General features: G+C 61.0%; 1 protein-coding gene and 1 long non-coding RNA gene across 2 annotated transcripts; one reads left to right on the forward strand and one right to left on the reverse strand.

The window, feature by feature from the left end:
• The first annotated feature begins 496 nt into the window (after positions 1–496).
• Positions 497–4,819, forward strand: LOC121032281 (uncharacterized). The gene is made up of 2 exons (XR_005791178.1): positions 497–610; positions 4,617–4,819. It is a non-coding gene; the product is annotated as an uncharacterized LOC121032281 (long non-coding RNA).
• A 1,293-nt stretch (positions 4,820–6,112) lies between these two features.
• SLC25A29 (solute carrier family 25 member 29) lies at positions 6,113–20,002 on the reverse strand. Its single transcript, XM_040478221.1, has 4 exons — positions 19,772–20,002; positions 14,334–14,377; positions 8,361–8,444; positions 6,113–8,034 (listed from the first exon to the last, which is right to left on the reverse strand). Exons 1-4 carry the CDS (start codon positions 19,803–19,805, stop codon positions 7,285–7,287), a joined length of 912 nt encoding a protein of 303 aa, XP_040334155.1. The 5' UTR covers positions 19,806–20,002; the 3' UTR covers positions 6,113–7,284.
• Between the last annotated feature and the right edge of the window lie 6 nt (positions 20,003–20,008).

The raw sequence follows: 20,008 nt of genomic DNA on the forward strand, positions 1-20,008 counted from the left end.
TGGGCTGAGGGGCCAGAGTTTTCATGAAGAGCCCACCTGCTTTTCAGAAAGCACAGCACGGCCAAATGACATTCTCATGGCCCACTGATGCCCAGTGGCAGTTCTGGGAGCTCCGGTGCCTAAAAGAAGGGCTTACTAACTGGGATAAGACTTAACAGCCTGATAAACTATACCCCGAGAGCTCCTGAGGGTTTGGCTAAAAGCAAAATGCAGAGGAGCGTCCTGCTCTGTCCTGGCTGGGGCCCTGGTGTTTTGGTGTACTGATCAAGGAGATTCATGTGACTTTCCCTCCTTTTTGCTAATGATGGAAGGGGCTGCTGACAGAATGTTGCTGAGGTGGCGAGTCCCAGGCCCGCGTGAGGCCCAGAACTGCTGAGCGAAGGCTTGAGGTAGAGCTGAGCTGAGGGGCGGCCGTGGTCAAAGATCGAGTGTGCATTTCTGGGTTTTAGATGGGAAGGAAGCGAGGTCATGGAGGGCTGTGGAATTGCTTCCGTGGGCACCGCGGCCTAGCGGTGAGGCCAGCGTCCCTCCTTTGCCCTTGTCCCTATCTCCAGCTGGCTGTGGGGACATTGGTTTAGAACCTGACTTGCCCAGGACCATGCTCGGCACGGTGAGCATTGTTTCATTTTCTCCTCCAAACTGCTCTGGGAGGAGCTCTGCAGCACAGCCCCATGTCGTGGTCGAGGGTCACTGGCAAAGGTCCCGGCAGTCGGGATTCAAAACCCAGTCCCGCCTGCCTTCCTCCTGCCACTGGGCCCGCTGCCTGAGTGGATCTCCGACCCCTTACGAAGAAGCCGCGGTCCCTATTTAGGGGGCAGTACCATACCCGCCCTGCCCAGAGTCTTAGAGGGCATTCCTGGCCTTGGAAGCTGGCTCCTGGGGCTGCTCACGAGTGGCCAACAGGCCCCCTTATTCTGGTTCCCGGCTGCTCCTCTCCAGCTTCCTGCAGTCACTACTGAGCCAGTCTCCTAGCTGGGGCTCTCACCACCCCACCTGAACCTGCAGTGGCTCCCCTCTTCCTGCAGAACAAAATCCAAAGCTTTCCACCTATGCTCAAAGCTAAGCCCCAGCCCTGACCTACTTTTCCAACCTCTCTCTCCCACCACTCTTCACCTTCCCCTTGCAGTTTTTCATTTCCAAAGCTTCCCCTGCGCTGGAACTCCCAGGTTCGCTCATTCGTGCAACAACAGTCCGGAGGGCGAGCTGTGTGTCAGGCGGGGTTTTTTTCTGTGCTAATGGAACTTGCATTACAGCTAGCGGGGCGGTGGCAGGGCGGGCTCTGAGGAAGCTTGCGCCTAGCTGATAGTGACCTGGATCGAGCGCCCCCACCCCTTCCATCATCCGCTACATGTTGCTTATGTACTAGTCCCCATGAGTCCCAGGAGCTGGTGGCCAGAGCCCCTCTCCGGCCCTGGCGGGGCGGGGGGACTGCCCATCCTCCCCTCCCCACCGCCCCCTGCCTGGCCTTGGCAAATTCCTTGTCGCCTCTGCCCTGCCCTCCCTCCCGGGCTGCTGGGCCGCAGGGCCCAAGGGTTCCTCGCTGTGCGCCTCCACCTCCGGCCGCGGGGGGCGCTGTGCCCGGCCGCTCTCCCGCCCCGCGGAGAGGGGTGGGGCCAGGTGCGCGTGCGCGCGGCGCTGGCTGCCCGGGGGCCCGGAAAGCCAGCCCTGCTGGGAAGCCGGGGGATTTCCGGAGCCCGCTGGGGCGGGGACGCTTAGGGTCCCCTCGTGGGCGGCAGCGCCTGTCGGGGGCTCGAGCACGGCTGGGGGGAGGGGCCGGGGAGGGGGGTGCGCAGCCCCAAGTGCAGATGACCTTGTGCAGATGGGCCGCCGGGGCTTCGTCTTCCTCGGCGCGGGCTGCGGGGCCTTCTCCCTTGGGAGGGCAGCCCGGGCGGCCGCGGGAGGCCGCAGGGCAGGGGAGCCACTCCGGGAGGACTCCTGGTGCACCCCCCAGACCGGAGGGGCCGGGGGAAGAGGCCCCAGGCAGCCGACCACTCCCGTGTCCCGGGGAGAGTCAGAGCCCGGTGTCGCGGAGGGTGGGGGAGGGGCGGCCCAGGCCGGGGGAGGCGGGGGGGGGGGGGGCTTCTGTGAAGCGGGTTGGGAGGAAGCTGCGGGAAGCCCTCCAGGGCCCGCCGCTTTTCTCGTCCACCCTCGTCTGACAGGCCCCCTCAGCAGCCCGCTTCCACGCCCAGATCCCCCTCCGCTCCCCGCTCTGCCGAGTCACCCGCTCTGGTGCGGTCACTGGCCCCCACCCATCGTCCCTGGGGACCTCAACATCCGTCCTCAGGGATGGTGCATCGCCTAGCCAGGCTGCTTCCCGGCCTCCTTATGGTGACCCCGCCCCAGCCTGCCACCGCCACAGGGGCTCCCAAACCTTGTTTTCGCGGACACCTGCCCACTCCGGTCTCTGTCCTGGGGTCCCGCTCGGCCCCTCCTGCCCTCCCCAGGGTCGAGCCCCAGCCTCTCCGCCTGGGCGCCCCTGGCCCGATACCTTCACCACCTGGCCCCTCCAAGCCCCGTGTCCTGGCTTCATTCCCTCCTACGTTCTCGCCTTCCCTTGTCCCTCTTTCACTTGCCTGGCAGACCCCAAGCTGGCCCTGTACTCAGGAGCCTCTCGGCCGTCCGTCAGCCACCCGCCACGCAGGAGTCCACTCCTTACCTCGCCCTTTCTTCACACCCCCTGGCCCAGCACATCCCCCCATGTGTGCACCCTGTCTTGTGTCCCCGCTGTAGTCAGCCCCCCCTCCCGTGCTGCCCAAACCTGCCTGGACGCCCCCAGGGAAGCTTTCAGGCTCTGCCAACCCTGGAGAGCCACCCAGTGGTGACACCTGGAGGGGGCTCCAGGGATGAGAGGGTGTGGGGGAGGGGTGTGGTCATGCAGACTGATGGTTACAGCCTGAGTGAGGCCAGGTGGCCTGGGAGAGTGTGGCCAGGGCAGGGTGGGAGCCAGTGTCCCCGCGGGCTGAGCTCCCAGCAGCCACTGGGCCGCCTCAGAAAGGGAGCAGAGACCAAGGGGCACACGGGCTGGGTGGGCCGTGGCCCTGTCCAAGGTTCCTGCCCCTCTGGGGCCTGACCCGCCGCTCCAGGGTGTCCGTCGCCTGCAGCCACAGAACTTGGTGAGTGGACCAGCAGGAGCCCAGGGAGCCAGCCGAGGCTGGTCCTGGCTCTTGTGACAGTCCCCACGGCAGGGTGGAGGATGGCCCGGCGGGTCCCCGGCCAGGCCTGGGGCAGGGGTGTGAGGAGGGCCGAGTGAACTCTGACAGGGCTGTCCCCCACTGGCTTCCGCTGCAGATGGAGGTCTGTTGGCGGCAGTGGAGGGTGTGAGAGCTGTCGTCACGTCCCAGAACCTGCCGGCTACAGGGTGGCTGAGGAGGCCCCGTTCTGGGACGAGGGGCTCTTGATGTACGAGTGCCGCTGAATAACTCCGTGGAAGTGGCCAGTGAGAGGGGGGTGAGGGAGACGACGCCGCCCTCGGTGCACCTGGGGCCCGCAGGGAGGAAAAAAGAGCAGGGGACACGTGTGAGCGCCAGAGGGGGTGGCCGACACCTCCTCGCCACGCCTGGAGGAACGCTTGCACTGGAGAAACGGGGAAACCGTCTGTCGGGTTGACCCAGTCTCCCTCAAACTGCCACGGGGGCTTCGTGCATCATCATCCCTTCCTGAGTGGTCCTGCCTGCCTTTCGGAGCCCTCCCTTCCCCGCCCTGAGGTGCCCTTTGGCTCAGGCACCCCCAGCTCAGCCCTCCCCGTCTTGCCCCTGTCGCCTGCTCGCCTCACAGCCTCCCGCGGGGTCTCTAAGGCATAACTCTGAGCCTATCACTCCCCTGGGTAAAACCAGCCGGCTCCTGGCCGTGGCCGTGACGCACGACAGAGAACCCAAGGAAGAGTGTGGGACTGGCCTTCCGGAGACCAGGCTGGCCCTGCCTCTGCAGGCCTCCCATCCCCATTTCCCCGGGGAGAGGCGGGCAGGGTCGGAAGTCACGGGATGTGCCACGGTGCATTTGTCCCTTTTACAAACCTTTCTCAGAAACCCCAGCCGCTGCTTTCATTTCGCTGACCAGATAGATCTGGGACACGGGGCCGCCTCTGGCTGCGAGGCCAGACACACTGAGGCCCAGAGCAAATCGTGTCCCATTAGAAAAGGGCAGGTCGGCCATTAGGGAGGCACCCAGGAGGCTCAGCCCTGCTACGTGACTCGGCCCGGTGGCCCTCTCCAGCCTCCTCACTGCCGCAGCGAGCCACGCTGCTCCTCCTTCTGCCTCTCTCCCCCCTCTGCCCGAAGGCCTCGGTTACACCTGCTCCCTCAGCTCCAGCCCCACTGTCCCCTCCGTGGCCCGGTAGGCTGCTGCTCTGCTGAGACTTCAGGCATCTCCAGGGGACTCTCCCGAGCCCAGCAGGATAGACAGGAGCGTTTCTCCGGTGAAATGCCGCGCAGCTGTTAACAAAAACGGGGCCAATTCGAGCACACTGATAAGGGAAAGGTCTCTGTTTGTGAGTTGAACTGTGTCCCCCAAAAAGAGATGTCGAAGTCCTCAGCCTCAGTCTTTGCTGATGTTGTTAGCCAAAGTGAGGTCCTGCTGGGGTAGGGTGGGCCCACAGGCCAATGACGGTGCCCTTCTAGCAAGAGAAGACAGAGAGGCCCAGGGGGACGGCCACGCGAAGACAGAGGTTGGAGCAGTGTGTCCACAAGCCGAGGGTCACCAGCCACCACCAGGCAAGGAGGGATGCTCCCTCAGAACCTCCAGAAGGAAGCTCACTGCTGCCACAGGATCCCAGACTTCTGGCCTCCGAACTTGGAGAGAATAAACGTCAGTTTCGGTTACACAGCATGTGGTGTTTGGTTACGGTGGCCCAGGGAAACTACTGCAAGTTCACCGTCAAGTGGAGAAAGCACAGAACGGTCAGTACCCAGGTCACGCTTCTCGGGGAGTGCGTGTTCCCACGTGCTGGCTCCGCCCTCCCGGAGCTGCCCCGGGAGCCGGAGGCCGCCCCTGCCTGGGCCAGGGAGGCGGGGACAGGCTTCCCGCTTCACAGCACAGTCCGGTTCCGTTCACATTTGTATTTTTTTTACCACGTGAACACATTACTTACTCCAAATAAATATAAATTCAAAACAGGGAGAAGATGAGATGGCAAACTCATAAAAAACCCACACCCCTCCCAACCCTTCCTCCTGCCCGATTTGCCGGTAATGTTTAACCCTCTGCACTTGGGGCAGTTTTTGGCATCTGCCCGGTCTTTCTGAGGAAACAGAAGCGAGAGAGGCCAGGGGGCCCCGCTGGGGGAAGGTGCTGCCTGGGCCGCCGGGCTGGGGGGCCGCTGGGTTGAAGGAGCCTGTGAGGGTGCCTGAGAACACCCCACCCTGGGGTCACCAGCCAGCGTCCGCAGTCGAGCTCAGTGTCGCGGGCTGATGCAGGGGACCGAACAGGGTGTAAAGGCACAGGAGAGCTGACGGCCCTCTCTCGGGCCCTTCCTTGAAGTCAGGCAGAAGCTTCTTGGCTCAAGCAATCGAGAAGCAAAGAGACTGCTGGCTGGTAGCTGTCGAGACTCAGGGCGCCCAGAACTGCCTCCCGGGAGGTGAGAAGTGAGGGTGGGCGGACAGTAAGACACCCCTTAGGCAAACGAGGCCTCCTCCTGGGAGCCCTCCCAGGCCTCTCAGGCTGGGGTAGGTCTAATCTCAGATGGACAGATCCATTCACTTCTCAGAGCTCCACTCAGACCTCTCCTCCTCCAGGAGGCCGTTTCTGGCCTCAGCGAGTGTTCCCTCTCTGTGCCCTTACCACACCTCGGTACCCCAGAGGGGCTCACAGCACACAGCGCCTGGCCAGCCTGGGGGGAGGGTGCACAGGGCGCAGGCTGGGGAAACTGCTGGGAAATCGCAGACATCTGGGAGCATTTGCTGAACGGCTGAGACTTCGCCCGGCATGTTTGTGAGTTTACCCACCTGATAATCCTCATGCCTACGTTAGCCCCATTTTGCAGACGGAGAAACGGAGGGTCTAGATGTACCCTGGAGCTTCCCCCGGTCTCGGGCTGCCATCAGGGCCCCAGAGCACAGACCCCATCAAACCGGTCCGAAGCCCCTTCCTCTGGGATACACAAACAAGGCCATGCCTCTTAAGAAAACAAAGAATATTTTATTCCTTCAGCGGTTTCTATACAGCAATGACACCACGAGAATAGGATTAGAGTCTGGTCATCCTTGACCCCAGTCTGCCTCCTGGGAGAACGTATCACATGGCCCAAGAGGCTGAGCTCCACTCAGGGCAAAGGAGGCCACAGTCCTTTCCAACCTGTGCAAAACCATCCGCCTCCCTGTCCAAACACACGGCCGTGCTGTTCCAGATGTGCTGGGGCTGCCCCAGGCTCACAGTCCCAGGAGCACAGGCTCGGATCCCACGTGGCCCAGAGGGGCCCACACTGGCCACACCTGTGCCCACGAACAGCCCTTCCTTTGTGGCCTCACGGGAACACCAAGCACGACTCCCTGGGAGAGACCTCATTTGCTGGGGAGTGGGGATCTTCCTATACCCACATCCCCGATGACTGCTGCACATCCTAGGGAACTGGCCAGTGGTAGGGGGCCAGAGCCCCACACAGCAGCTGACCCGTGTCCCCATTATATAGACGGGCAGCCTGAGGACTAGAGGGTGGCAAGCCCTCCCCGCTCCGCAGCTGGACTTAACTGTCCATCTTCCGTCCTAGTGGCCGGTGGCTGGTCCCCCAACCCCTAGGCTAATACGGAGCCGCCAGCCGGCCCCAAGCTTCTGAGCGGGTCCCCCAGGTCACCCTCCAGTGGGATGGCAGCAGTTAACGGTGTTCCCAGCCGTGCCAACCGGAGAAGCTGGGGGGTACCGGCAGAGTATTCTGGGACACCAGGAGTTATGTGGAGCTGCCCCTCTGTCCCTAACACAGAGAACGGACAGGTGACCAAGAAGTGTCCCTGGGGCTCTGCCGGGTGGAGTTAGTCACTGGATAGCCCACGGGTGGATCATCAAAGACCCCGCGGTGGTGTCGGCCCGGACCCCAGGAAAGGGCTGGAGTGTCGGCTGGGTTTCCGGAAGACTCCCCAGGTAACAGCAACGGGCTCGGTGCACGCAGGGCGCCGCGGGGCGCCACCTCTGCGCTCGGGGAGTGCATGATGCGGGTGTGAGGCCCCCCCCCCCCCATTTCACGGCCGAGGACACCGCGCACGTCGAGCCTGCGGCCAAGGGCGCCCCTCGCCGGCGCGTGGGGTCCAGCCCGGGCCCGATGCGGTCAGGAGCCCGGGGCGCTCCCGCGCGCCGGCCTCACAGGCTGGAGGGCTGGGCCAGGCCGGGCCCCCCCGACGGGGCGGGCACAGCGTCGCCCTCGGGCCGGGCCTCGGGGCCGCGCGCGTACGTGAGCACCACGGTGACGGTGGCGAAGGTGGCGGCGTTGACGGGGAAGGCGCGCAGCAGCGTGGACGCCAGCCCGCGCGTGAAGACGCGCCAGCCCTCGGCGCGGTAGCTCTGGCGCACGCAGTCCACGAAGCCGCCGTAGCGCGGGGCGCCCCGCACCCCGTCGGCCTGCAGCCGCGACTTGACCACGTCCACGGGGTAGGTGGACAGCCAGGACACGATGCCCGACGTGCCGCCCGCCAGCAGCAGCTTGGGCACCAGCAGCCGGTCGCCGGGCTCGCAGCCCAGCGCGCGCGTCAGCACGTCGTACGAGAGGAAGTAGACGCCGAAGCTGGGAGTCTCGCGCAGCAGGGTGGAGGCCATGCCCCGGTTGACGCCGCGCAGGCCCTCCTGCCGGTAGATGTGCGCCAGGCAGTGCAGCGAGCCGCGGTAGGTGCGGGCCGGGCCCGCGTCCTGCAGCTGCAGCCGCGTCTTGGCCAGCTCCATGGGGCAGCAGATGACGCACTGGATGGCGCCCGCCGCCGCGCCGGCCAGGAACTGGTTCAGCGGCGTGTCGCGGCCCAGGGCCCGCAGGGTGTTGCCCTGCACGCCGAACACCAGCGCGTTGATGAACGTGAGCCCCATGAGGGGCGAGCCCAGGCCCTTGTACAGGCCCAACACCTGCGGGGCACACAGAGGCGCGTCAGGTGCGCTCCTGCCTGGGGCCTGGGGCCTGGGGAGGGGAGGGGAGGAGAGGGGAGAGGGCGGCCCCAGCCCAGCCCGCGGGTTCGGGAGGACCAAGCAGAATCCTGCCGGAACCAGTGTCCCCGACGTCCGAGGTCTGGGCATTCACACCTTCCCATTTCCAAAGTGCTGATCTGCCCGTAGTCCCGCTGACACCTTCGCTTCCAGCTCTGTGGTCTGGCGCCCAAAACGTCCTAGAGGCCGGGGTCTCAGGGCCACCCTCATCCTCCCCTCCCCCCACCTCCCAGACCCAGGCCACTCACACTCTCCTGCTTGACGATGGACTGGAAGCAGTGCAAGGTCCCTCGGTACTGAGGCCTCTCCATGCTCTGGACCTGCAGCCGTACCTGGAAGGACAGGGCCCCGTGAAAGGTGCGCGGGCGGGGCTGGAGTTCTCCTGGCTGCCGCGGCCCGGCACTCGGGACAGCCCAGGAGGCTCCCTCTCCAGGAGCGCCAGGGAGCCAAGCAGCCTTCTGTGGCTTTTGGGATTCCAGGATGGGGCAGAGCCAGGCGTCCTTGCCTCTTCAGTGAGGGGGTGTCGGTGGGCAAACTGCACAGGGGGTAGAGGGCCCCCAGGATCTCGGCCGTCCCAGGCTTCTTGTGGCACTGTCTCTGCACGATGCACCTCCCCGGACTTCCCCACTGTCCCGGTGGCAAACCGTGGCCCGTGCCGAGGGGGCTTCTCGCCTAATTCTTATCACTCAGCTCCCCTCGTCAGGGGCTGGCAGTGCCTCCATGGGTGTTAAAGGCAAGGAGGCTCGGATGCTGAGGGATCCTGATTTCTGCCAGTAGCCCCTTGTGCGGATAGTGGTCGTGAGTTCACAAAGCAGGGACGGGAGAGGAGCTCATGGCCTCCTTAGCGACCGCAGGACCTTGTCACCACCTTCGGGGCCTGGGGGCTCATGCCCAGCCACCCTTGGAGGCCTGTGGTCCAGAACCTCTTACTGTGAAAAAAGTGTTCTCGATTGACCCCAGAGCTTATCTCTGGGCTTGACGCTCAGGCCCCATGGCTCGGAGCGGGAGCACATTTCCTGAACTTGGAATCCAGGTCCCGGGGGTTGGTGGGGGGAGCTAGGTTAAGTCACGTTCTCAGGAGCGGACTCAGCAATCATCACCACAGCCAGGGCCATGGCCTGAATGCCACTCTGTGCCTAGCAGCACCAGAGGGCCTAACGTTGGAATCACCAGCCGAGGTGCAGGCGCTTGTCCCTCCCATTTCAAAGATGGGAAGACTGAGGCTGAGATGTTTTGCAACTCCACCCAGGCTGTCTGTCCTCTGCAGCGACATGGGCAGCTCGTCTGTGTTGGTGGGGGCCAGAGTATGTGGGGGGGGGGTGGTGCTGGCTGGTGAGAGCCCTCCAGTGGGCCTTCTATGGCTAAGTGCACTTACAAAAGAACGTTTTCTAAGAACACGAACGTACCATCTCCGCACAGGAGGACCTCTGCGGCTGGTGGCCACGGCCCCCAGAGGCGCTGACGACGGAGCGCACCCTGTGGCTGGCTGCTGCTGCCGGCTCTTGGTGGGGGGAGGGGTGGATTTTCAGAGAAAGGCAGAAGTGCTTGTCGAACAGTGATCACATAGGATCACCTTGAGCGCCGCTCTGGGTGGTTTTTGTGCCGTGAGGGCTTCTCGTTTTCCCTTCCGTGGTCTGGCGTCCCACCTGGAACACTTCTCTCGCGTGCGCAGCCCCCAACACGGGCACTGAGTGGGCCGTGGTAGCAGAAGTGACAGGAAGTACGGCCGTCCCCGCTGTGGGTTGCACTTTCATTCAGACACCTACCTGGACAGCGGCTTCCAGTCTTTGCGGCTTGGACCGGCTCAGGCCCAGGCTCAGGCCAGGCTCGGGTCCCACAGGGAGCGCAGAGGCCCCTCTCCCCTTTTTTCTGACCCCCGGACCTGGGACGAGTGCTTGCTGGCCAGGTGTCTTGGGGGACTAGGTTTGGGGGTGAAATGGGGCCCAGATCTTGTAATACCTAGAGTTGAGGTGAACATTTTGGGGTGACGGGATCTCGGATTGGTGGACCCGCCCCCGGACAAGTGGTGATTGTCACATGCCCAGAAGGGCTCCCAGCTCTCCACACGGCTGAGAGACCCCAACCAGCCCCACCTGGGTCCCCGCCCCACGACCTGCGCTGGGCCAAGTTCACCTGTCCCCTGCTCCTCAGGGAGGGGACTCTGGGGGGGTGGGGAGGAGGGGTGTGGCAGGGTGCAGTTCAGGCCCAGGGTCAGGTTCGGCGAGGACAGAGAAGGGTCCGGTTCACCTGGTCTACTTACTAGGGCTCTCCAGGGCGAGGCTTACGCTCACCTACCACAAAGTTACACTTTTGCTATGGACGGAGGCAGCCCCTAGCTCAGAAAGTAAAGGCCATTAAAGCAACACAAAATTTCAACGGCACGTCCGGGTGTGGAGCCCCCGGGGCCAGCCCCCACCCACCTCGCCATCCCCGCCCCCGCCCTGGGCTGGCCACTGGCCAGTGAAAGTGGTTTTACCCCCAGCGTCCCTGATTACAGTCATGTCTAGTCAGTAGGACAGAAAACTACCTTCGGACAGAAACAGGTGTGAAGGTAGTGTGTCTGAGGACAGGGGCTTGATTCTGGGAGAAGAAGAGGAAAGCCAAATCTTGGACTCAAATCCCAGTCCCAAGGGTCTGGGAACACACAGCGGATGTCCCAGCCGTGAGACAGCACGAACCGACGTGGGACACGGGTGTCCCCTCGTGCATTCTGGAGCATAAATCCAACTACATGAGGTTCGGGAAGAGGCAAACGGGACCATGGCGTGAGAAGCCAGGAGAGTGGGGGTGCCTGGCTGGCTCTGTCGGAAGAGCTCTGGATCTTGGGGTCATGAGTTCGGGCCCCACATTGGGCACAGAGCTTACGTTAAAAAAGAAGTTAGGGGAGTGGATGGCCAGACAAAGGGCAAGCGTTGCTGGGAGGACTGGGGGGGGGGGGGCTCCTGATGGGGGGAGGGGACATTGTTCTACTTGTTTCCCAGGTGTGTGCTTCATGATGATTCACAGGTTTGTACCCTTAGCATGCGTGCACTTTTCTACATGTGTCAAATTTCAGTTAAAACAACCACCACCACGGGGGCGCCTGCATGGCTCAGTCAATTAAGTGACCAACTTGGGCGCAGGTCATGATCTCACGGTTCGTGGGTTCGAGCCCTGCGTCGGGCTCTGTGCTGACAGCTTGGAGCCTGGAGCCTGCTTCGGATTCTGTGTCTCCCTCTCTCTCTCTGCCCCTCCCCTGCTTGCACTCTCTCAAAAATAAATAGGACATTAAAAAAAAAAAACAAAAAAACCCACCACAGAGCTGTTGAAGGAAATCCCCCTTTTGCTAAAAGCAAGGAATATATATGGGTCTGAGTACATTTCTGCTCAGATTTCTAAACAGAAATCTGAACAAGGGTTGGGGAAGGGTCTATATGAAGGACTTTTTTTCTTTTTAGTTTATATGTCTCTATGATGGTTAAAACTTTTTTCTACAGCCTACCTTACTTTTGTAATAGAAAGCCAACCAAGAAAATGTGACGGAGAGGGTAAGATCCTGAAGGAGGTGTACAAAATGTGCAAAAAGATTTGTCAGTATAAGGCACTAATTGGCTTTTCTACATTTTCCAATTTTCTTTTAATGAGAATGGTTTAACTTTCATAATGGAAAGTAGCCAGTAAAAAATAATGGCCATCAGTAATACAGCATTACATTAAAGCAAATGAGTGTACCAGCCCATAACTAGAATGAGACGGGTCACCACCATTGGGTGACAGTGGTGATTACTGGGGACGGGTTTTTCCTCTCCATAAGAAGACTGGGACTCCTGGGTGGCTCAGTCAGTCGGTTGAACGTCTGACTCTTGATTTCAGCTCAGCTCATGGTCTCATGGTTCGTGAGTTCAAGCTCTGAGTCGAGCTCTGTGCTGACGTCCAAACAGGTGCGGAGCCTGTTTGGAATTCTCACTCCTCCCCTCTCTTCCCCTCTCTGCTCCTCCCCTGCTACTGCTCTATCTTTCTCTCACTCAAAAATAAATAAACATTAAAAGAGATTGGCTTTGGGGCGCCTGGGTGACTCAGTCGGTTAAGTGTCTGACTTCGGCTCAGGTCACGATCTCCCAGTTTGTGGGTTCAAGCCCCGCATCAGGGTCTGTGCTGACTGACGGCTCAGAGTCTGGAGCCTGTTTCGGGTTCTGTGTCTCCCTCTCTGCCCCTCCCCCACTTGCGCTCTGTCTCTCTGTCTCAAAAATAAATAAACATTAAAAAAAATTAAAACAAAAAAAAAAAGAGATTGGCTTTTTAAAGACAGGTTTGCCTAGATGTGATGCTGCTGGGCCACAGTGGCCAAAAAAAAGTCACCCCATGGATTTCTTCAAAGACCACCCTCCAGGCACAAGCTAAGGGGGTCCAAGGAGAGGATCCCAGTGGGGTGGAGAGGCTCCTGCACACAAATCACCCAGGGGCTTAGAGGGACAGAGACCCCAGGACAAAGTACTCCCAGCCTGGGGGCACTGATGAGGGGGCCCAGTGGGAGCCTCAGCCTGGGGGGAGGGGGGCAAGGGCTAGCTGAAGGGGCCTGGGGCTGCCCAGGCTGAGTCATAGCTCAGAGGGGCGTGGCCCCTGCAAAGCCGGGCTGAGGAAGTGAATCGAGAGTCACTTCTTGGCTGGATACAGAGGCATTTACAACATGTGACCACAAGTGTAACGTGGACAGTGCCAGGCTGCCCTGGCCTGTGGACGGGCTTCACAGGACGGCCAGCTAGGCAGTGCACAGGCAGCTGTGTGGACAGGCTCTCGGCAGGCCTGTGTAGGGCAGGGGTCGCCGTGTGGCAAGAAAGCGTGGCCCTTCCGCCTCCCCCCTAACTTGCATACGATGGGTTGGAAGAAAATCTGTGCTCTTCAGAACTAGCCTTTCATGCAACCCAAACTATACTGTTGAGCACAGGGCACCACGATGGCCTCCGTAATCTTGCCTAACCCCTCAGTTTGCCAGCGAGAATGCTGGGCCGAGAGGTCAAGCAACTGGCCTGAGGTCACACAGCAGATTGGCTAGCCGGAGGCCTGGGCTGTACAAGGCCTAGGGCAGAACTTTTAAGGTCAGAGCCAATACAAAAAGCTAGGCCCTCATGCCTGTGCCGGAGGAAACCGCAGCCCCTGAGTTCCCAGTCCTTTTCTTGGCCAGTGACCGTCTTGGCTTCTGCTGAAAAAAGAGGGGACAGGAAGTGACCTCAACCCCAGCTAGGGATGACATCCTTGCCTTAGCTCTACCCTCGCTCCAGCAAGATGAGGTGCCAAGTTCAGTGTTTACAGTGGGACACAAGGTCTGGCCCAGCGCCCTATTGCTTCCAGCTCGCCCTGAGTCCCAGGTGGGAGCTGGCAAGGAAAGGTCCAGACCTGACTGGTGTGAGGACACAAGACCCCAGCAGCAGGGAGAGACTCTGATTTGGGAATTTCCAGCTGGAGGACGTGGATTTCCTTTGTTTCTGTTTTGAGCCTCCTGGATCTGGACAGTTTATCGACGAGAAACTGGCTAACTGAGCGCCTGGCCCAGGGCCACACACTCCGCACAGGTGGACACCAGCCCTCGGGAAACACTCTGTTTCGTGCCAATGATGATCATTCTGTGAAGATCACGTTCATGGGAAATACTGACCAGCTTTGGCTTTTCTGTATTTCTACATTTTCTCTCTGAACTGCTCTTTCTTTCAAGAAGATGTCTGGGGGCCTGGGTGGCTCAGTCGGTTGAGTGTCTGACTCTTGGTTTCAGCTCAGGTCATGATCTCATGGTTCGTGGGTTCGAGCCCTACATCAGGCTCCGTGCTGATGATGCGGAGCCTGCTTGGGATTCTCTCTCCCTTCCTCTCTGCCCCCTACCCCACTCATGCTCGCTTGCTCTTAAAAAAATAAACAGACTTAAAAAAAAAAAAAAAAATGATGTCTGGGGGAGGTTGGGTGGCTCAGTCGGTTGAGTGTCTGACTTCAGCTCCAAGTTATGATCTCACGGTCCATGAGTTCGAGCCCCACGTCGGGTTGTCTGCTGCCAGCGCAGAAGCTGCTCTGGATCCTCTGTCCCCCTCTCTCTTCCCCTCTCCCGCTCATTCTCTCGCTCGCTCTCAAAAATAAATATTTTTTAAAAAGGGGGGGAGTCACTGGAAAGGGGACTCCAGCCGTCCCGGCCCTGCGCGTGTCCAGTGTCTGCCCCTCCCCAAAGACCTGAGAGTAAACTGTGACAAGAGACTCACCTTGACTGTGTCAAACGGGTGTCCCACGAGCACGCCTGCCACACCTGGGGGAGGAAAGGGGCATGTCACCCAAATGCCTCAGAAACCTGTAGCACAGGGGCCTTCCTGCAAGGACCCCATGGGAGCCACGGGACTGGAGGGGAAAAAGCCGTTTACCAAGCACCTACTGTGTCCAGGCACCCTGTGGGCTCCTTCATCCTCATGCCTGCACGAGCAGTGGGGTGTGGGGGATGACATCCCTGAGGTCAAGCCTGGATCTGTCCAACCCAACGCTGGGGTCTCTCCAGCCCCCGCTTCCCACTGCACTTGACTGGTCCGTGTGCCTGAGGATAGCTGGCCCCCGGAAGCCGCACACGCTAGTTCTGAGATGGTCCCGTTGCTCCAAACACCTCCTGGCGTGGCGGGGGGGCCCCAGGGATTGTGGACTTGGGGTCAGAGGGCCACCCAGATTTGACTTTTCCCTCCGCCACTCACCAGCTGGCCAAGCTCCCAAAGGACTCGGGGTCTGTGGCTCACTCCCCTTGCCTGTGCAGGTGAGAGCATCAAGTGCCCCCCCCCCCCAAACCCCCCAAAACTGACCCAGGGCCCAGGCAGCACAGGCACTGGCTGGCCACTCCCTTCCCCGAGTGGGAGCCGCCTGGGACCCGGGGAGTTTGCTCGGGACTTTGTGATCACACGCAAGGATGCATCGGTCCAGCCTCTGCCAAAACCCCAAAACCTCAGGGGACAAAGGCTCATCACTCTCCAAATTGGCTTCTGAACCCTTTTCTGAGTCCTGAGTGCTGTTCAGGTGTAACTATCGCTGGGAATCGGGCACCTCGTGACCCCATTCACAGAAGGAGAAAGGGAGGCTCAGTGAGGTGAAGGTGGCTTCGACTCCCACGCTCTCCTCCCTAGAATTTTGTGTGTGAATCTCTTAAAGGCCTCTTACCGCTGGGAGTGTTTATAATTAAGACAGTATTAACATCTCTACCTGCCGGTCACTGTTCTCAGTTTTGCATGTGGACTAACTCTCCCTCTCACATGTAAAGAAAGGACTATGAGCCCGTTTTACAGATGAGGGACCTAAGGCCGAAGGAAGTCGTATGTCCACGCTGCATGGCGAGAGAGTGGTGAGGCGAGGGCTGCAGCCTAGACCTCCTGGGCCTGGAGCCCTCCTCCTTCCCCGCTCACCTCTTTTGCCCCCCGTTGGGGCTGCTCATCAGGGTGGTGGGCGCCCAGTGGTCCTACTCCCTTGTTTTCGATGCTCCTGGAAGCGAGCTCCTGCTCTCCGACGCTCCCGTCTGGAGGCCCCTCCAGTTCTGCCGAGACGGGACATCTGACACGACTCCATCTCATTTTACGTGAATGGCTTATTTCTTCCCTTTGTCTTTCTACATGTTGGCTGCTTCGGGCCACCCGCCACTTCTCCGCTTTCCGCTAGTGTCTAAGTTCGGCTAAAGGTTACTTCTTGTTTCTTACTTTTAATCATTATGTGGAAACAGGACAAGAACCGTCACCCCCCCCCCACCGAAGGCTTTCTCTGCCCCCCCCTGCTGCCCTTCCCTTCCCCCCGCCCAGTAAGAGCCGCCCCAACAAGGTTTCCAACTCTGATAGCTTCCTCTTCTACCCCACTTAGACCCCACGAGATTCAGAACTGTTCCCTCACTTCCTCCCCTCTACCCCCTTTCTTGGGGTCTCTACCCCGATCAGTTGCCATTTTGTTGGAGCCTTTCTTGATTACTCTCCTCGGAGGTTAACACATGAGGAAACAGCCACAGAGTCTATTTCTTTAACACCATCCGGGAACAACGGTCCTGTGCTCTGGTGAGGCTCCCAGGCCCAGGCCATTAGGGTGGCCGTGTCCCAGAATCTTCTCACTTCTGGTGCCACAGCTGAGAAATCCGTTGCCGGTACATTTTTTGCTCCTTGTCAGTAATTTATGCGTTCTATCGGGAAGCCTCTGAGATTTTATCTGCAGATTTCAGGAATGTCACCAGGAGATGCCAAGGGTGTGTCTTTTTTTTTTAAGTACCCCTGCCTGGTACACCAGCCCTTTCTCTCTGCACACTCAGGCCTTTTTTCTGATCAGAGGAAGTTTCCACTATCGTTTATTCATCGTAGTCTTCATCTCCAGACCTTCTTCTCCTTCTGGAACCCCTAACGTTCACAGGAAGATGAAAAGACCTCCCTGAGGTGTCTCTTCCCTCAAGACTTCCGTGCCCGTGCCTCTGGTCCTCTGTGACACACTTTGTTTCCATCGTTTGAGATCCACCTTCTCTGTCATAGCATGTTGTGAATTTTCTAAATTTGAAAAGCCTAGTTCTAGAACTTATTTTCTTGGGCTCCGATTTCCCTGGGTTTTAGAGACTTGACACTTGCCTGGGGGTATGCTGTTTGACCTCCCTTCTCTCCAGCTGCGGACCCCTGGGGACCTCCATGCCCTCTGCAGCCAGGCCCAGTTGTGGGGTCCCCAAGAAGCTGGTGCCGGAAATGCTGGGGGTCCCCTTCCTGTGGGTGGCGGGTCCTGGCTCTGGTCCCAGACTTCTCAGGTTCCAGCCTTCATCAGCCTCCAGGATGGAAGGGGTAACCACCCTCTCCCCCTCCCCTCCCCCTCCCCCAGCCTCAGCTGGGAGGCCCCCCCAAGACCTCCAATGGTAGCCATTTGCACTGCCACTTGCTCCAGAGGCTGATTTCAATGCCCTCAGGGGAGGGGCTGAGTGCCTTCACCCAGGACATCCCCATTCACAGGAACAGAGTGGGCCTGCCTCCATCAGGGCCTCCAGTCCTGCCAAGCCTTGCCCTTTAACCTCACGGGGAAGCCCTTCCAGGCCAGCGCCCCGACAGGACGCTGAGGCACCACAAGGAGATCCTTTTCCTACCTCCACAGCCAGTGCCCACTGCCCTACACACGGTGGCTTCTCGGGGCACCGCCGGGCCCTCTGGGGTAGGAGTGGGGGGCGACGGTCCCGGAGGCAGGCGTTGCAGGAGACCTGGATGGCAGACCTGTCTTCCCCACACAGGGTTCCCGGCCCCACCACGGAGCCGCACCTCCTCCTATCCATGCACGTGGCAGGGAGACCCCCCATTCGGGGCACAGGGTGCTGGCGGGCTGCACGCCTGGGACTGACCCCCTGGCGCGGAGCAAAGGCAGACCTTCTGACCTTCCTACCACGTGAGCGCCGGGATGCCGTCAATCAAGGCACCTGTCCCACCTCCCCTCCCCGCGGGTGAAATTGAACACGTGACCCCACACTCCACCAATCAGAGGTGACGTACCGCTCTCCCTCCCAGGATTCTGAATCTAGAGGGAACCCCAGGCGGCCGAGGAGAAGCAGCGTCGTCCCCCTGCTCTGGGTCCAGGTCTGAAAGAGCCCAAGCCGAAGTAACGAGGCGGGGGCCTCCAGGGCCAGGCGCTGAGGTGGGGGCGCGGCCCGCGCCCAGTTCCTAGACAGTCCCTCTGCACAGGCTACTTCGTGCCAGGGACACAATCAGGTCACTGTCTCACTAGTCCCTCCGCTTCTCAAGGCCAAGGTTTCTCCTGGGTCACATAAGACCAGGAGAGGATCTCAGGGGAGCGGGAGCCGACAACCCTCACAAAGAGGCTTTGTGGCAGCCACTGCCATTCTCACCGGCCTGGGAGACTCAGGCCTCCACTCACAGCAGGGAGGTAGGTGCCACCAGCAGCCCCAGGCTTGCCCCTGGGTGGGAGTAGGGCAGTTGGGGGTTGGGGGTTGGGGGAAGGGGCTGGGGCCCATAGCTCCGCATGGACCCTGACCTTGCCCCAACCCTGCAGCCTGGACAGGATCCCTCCTGGGTGGGTTCGGTGAGGGAGGGCGGAAGGCATGGCCTTTTGGGCACAGAGCCTACAGTGACTGAACCCGTGTGTCTAGGGGTGGGGTGGGTCCCTAAGCAGGCCTGGCCTCAGGATGAGTTCCACCTCAAACCCCACAGCTCCCAGGACACCCGGGAGAAATCAGAAGGAATCCTGTTCCTCTGGGGAAAGAACCCACATTCCCCAAGAAGCTGGAAAGGGGCTTTGGCTGTGGGGCAGTCCAGCCTCATTGCGCCACCACTGCGGGGTGGGTAGAGGAGGGTTTGGGGGCTCAGGAGGAGCCAGCAGGGGTGGTGGCAGGTGCAGTCACCAGAGCGGGGAAGGGAACAGGGGAGCTGAGACCCGGATCTGCAGAGGCTGCCCGCTCCTGTCTCCTCTGGCCTGGGCTTGGGAGAAATTCACGCATTTACGAAAGGCCCTGGGGTTCTTCCCCCTTCAGCAGACTCCAGCCCGGTGGTTTCCTGAGGCCTGATTGGGTAACAGGCTGGGAAGTTCTTAAATCTCTCGACACACATCGCTTCCCTGGCACACTGCCCTCCCCACCAGTCTCTTCTTGCCCAGAGCAGGAAGCTGAAATCAGAGGCTTAAATGCCCCAGGCCATTGTCACTCCTCTTCCTCCAGGGTGCCCAATGCCAAACCCGAGCGGATAAACAGTGAAAGCAATTTCAGGTGCTGGAGGAGGGACATCCACCATCAGAGCAGGACCAGGCCTGGGGCCATGCAGCCAGCTCTTCTGTCAGCTCCTTGGGGAATGACATAACCCGGCTTGCAGTTAATACCCGTTAAATAAATTAACTCTCCAAGTAAAAGCAAAGAAGCTAAAGGCCAAACAGGGAAGTGCCCGGCCGGCTCCAAGCCCAGGGTCGTCCCATGGCATATCCTGGGTTGCACACTGACAGCGGCCCTCCTGGGGACACAGGCTTGGGGAGGACCCTAGCAGCCTGGTCTGGGTGAAGGTGCCCCGCACCATTGACACGCACGCGTGAGCACAGGGCTAGCCCACACCGCGTGTCAGGCCCACTCCGCCACCCGGGTGGAGACCCCCCGCCAGCAGTTCCCTGAACGGATTAGGGAGGTGAGGCATGCCCAAAGCATGACTCGGCGCCCTAGGGGCCGCCGGCGCCCTTCCGGGCCTTCCAAGTCCAGCCCCCTAGGGGGTCTTCCTGTGGCCCCAGCCCCGCCCAGACACCTGCGGGGAAGGGGGTGGAGCCAGCCCCCAACTTCTGGGGCCGCGGGCGCGGGCCGGGGATGCGGGAACCGGGGAGGGAGATGCGCCCGAGGCCTCGCGCGAGCGGGGCGCACCGGGCGGCGGGACGTCCTCCTGGCGGTCCCCCACTTGGCCAAGCCACGGTGCGTGCTGCCCCGGCGCCCCAGACCTCTCGTCTGGACGAGCCCCGAAGGACTCGAACGCCACCTGCCCTCGCGGACGGCGTGCTAGACGCCCTCCCGGCCTGTTGTCTGGGCACGTCCCCGAGAGCCCCGTGAGACGAGAGCATCGTTACCCCCGTGTTTCAGGCGAGGAAAGCCCGGCGCCCTTAGGTGAGCCGGCCTCCCATCCCGCACACGCCTGGCTCCGGCCTCCCGAGATCGCGCGGTCCGGGTGGGCGCCGCCCGCCTGCTTACCCCCAGCGCATCCAGCCAGGAAGTCGAGCGCCATGGCCGGGCCCCCGGCGAGGCTGCCCTTCCTCCTCGTCCTTCTCCTCTGGCCCCTCGCCGGGCTGGTGGCCGTCGGGGGTCCCGCCGGCTCGCACGGTTGGGACTCGGCCTGGCCGCCGCCTCCTGGCGCGGAGCCCGGGGCCAGCCGGGGGCAGGGGGCGGCGGCGGCGGCGGCGGCTCAGAGCGCGGGTCCTCCGCCGGCGC

The sequence above is a fragment of the Herpailurus yagouaroundi genome, unplaced genomic scaffold, assembly GCF_014898765.1.
Source record: "Herpailurus yagouaroundi ecotype Mexico unplaced genomic scaffold, PumYag 141, whole genome shotgun sequence".
NCBI classification, from domain to species: Eukaryota; Metazoa; Chordata; class Mammalia; order Carnivora; family Felidae; genus Herpailurus; species Herpailurus yagouaroundi.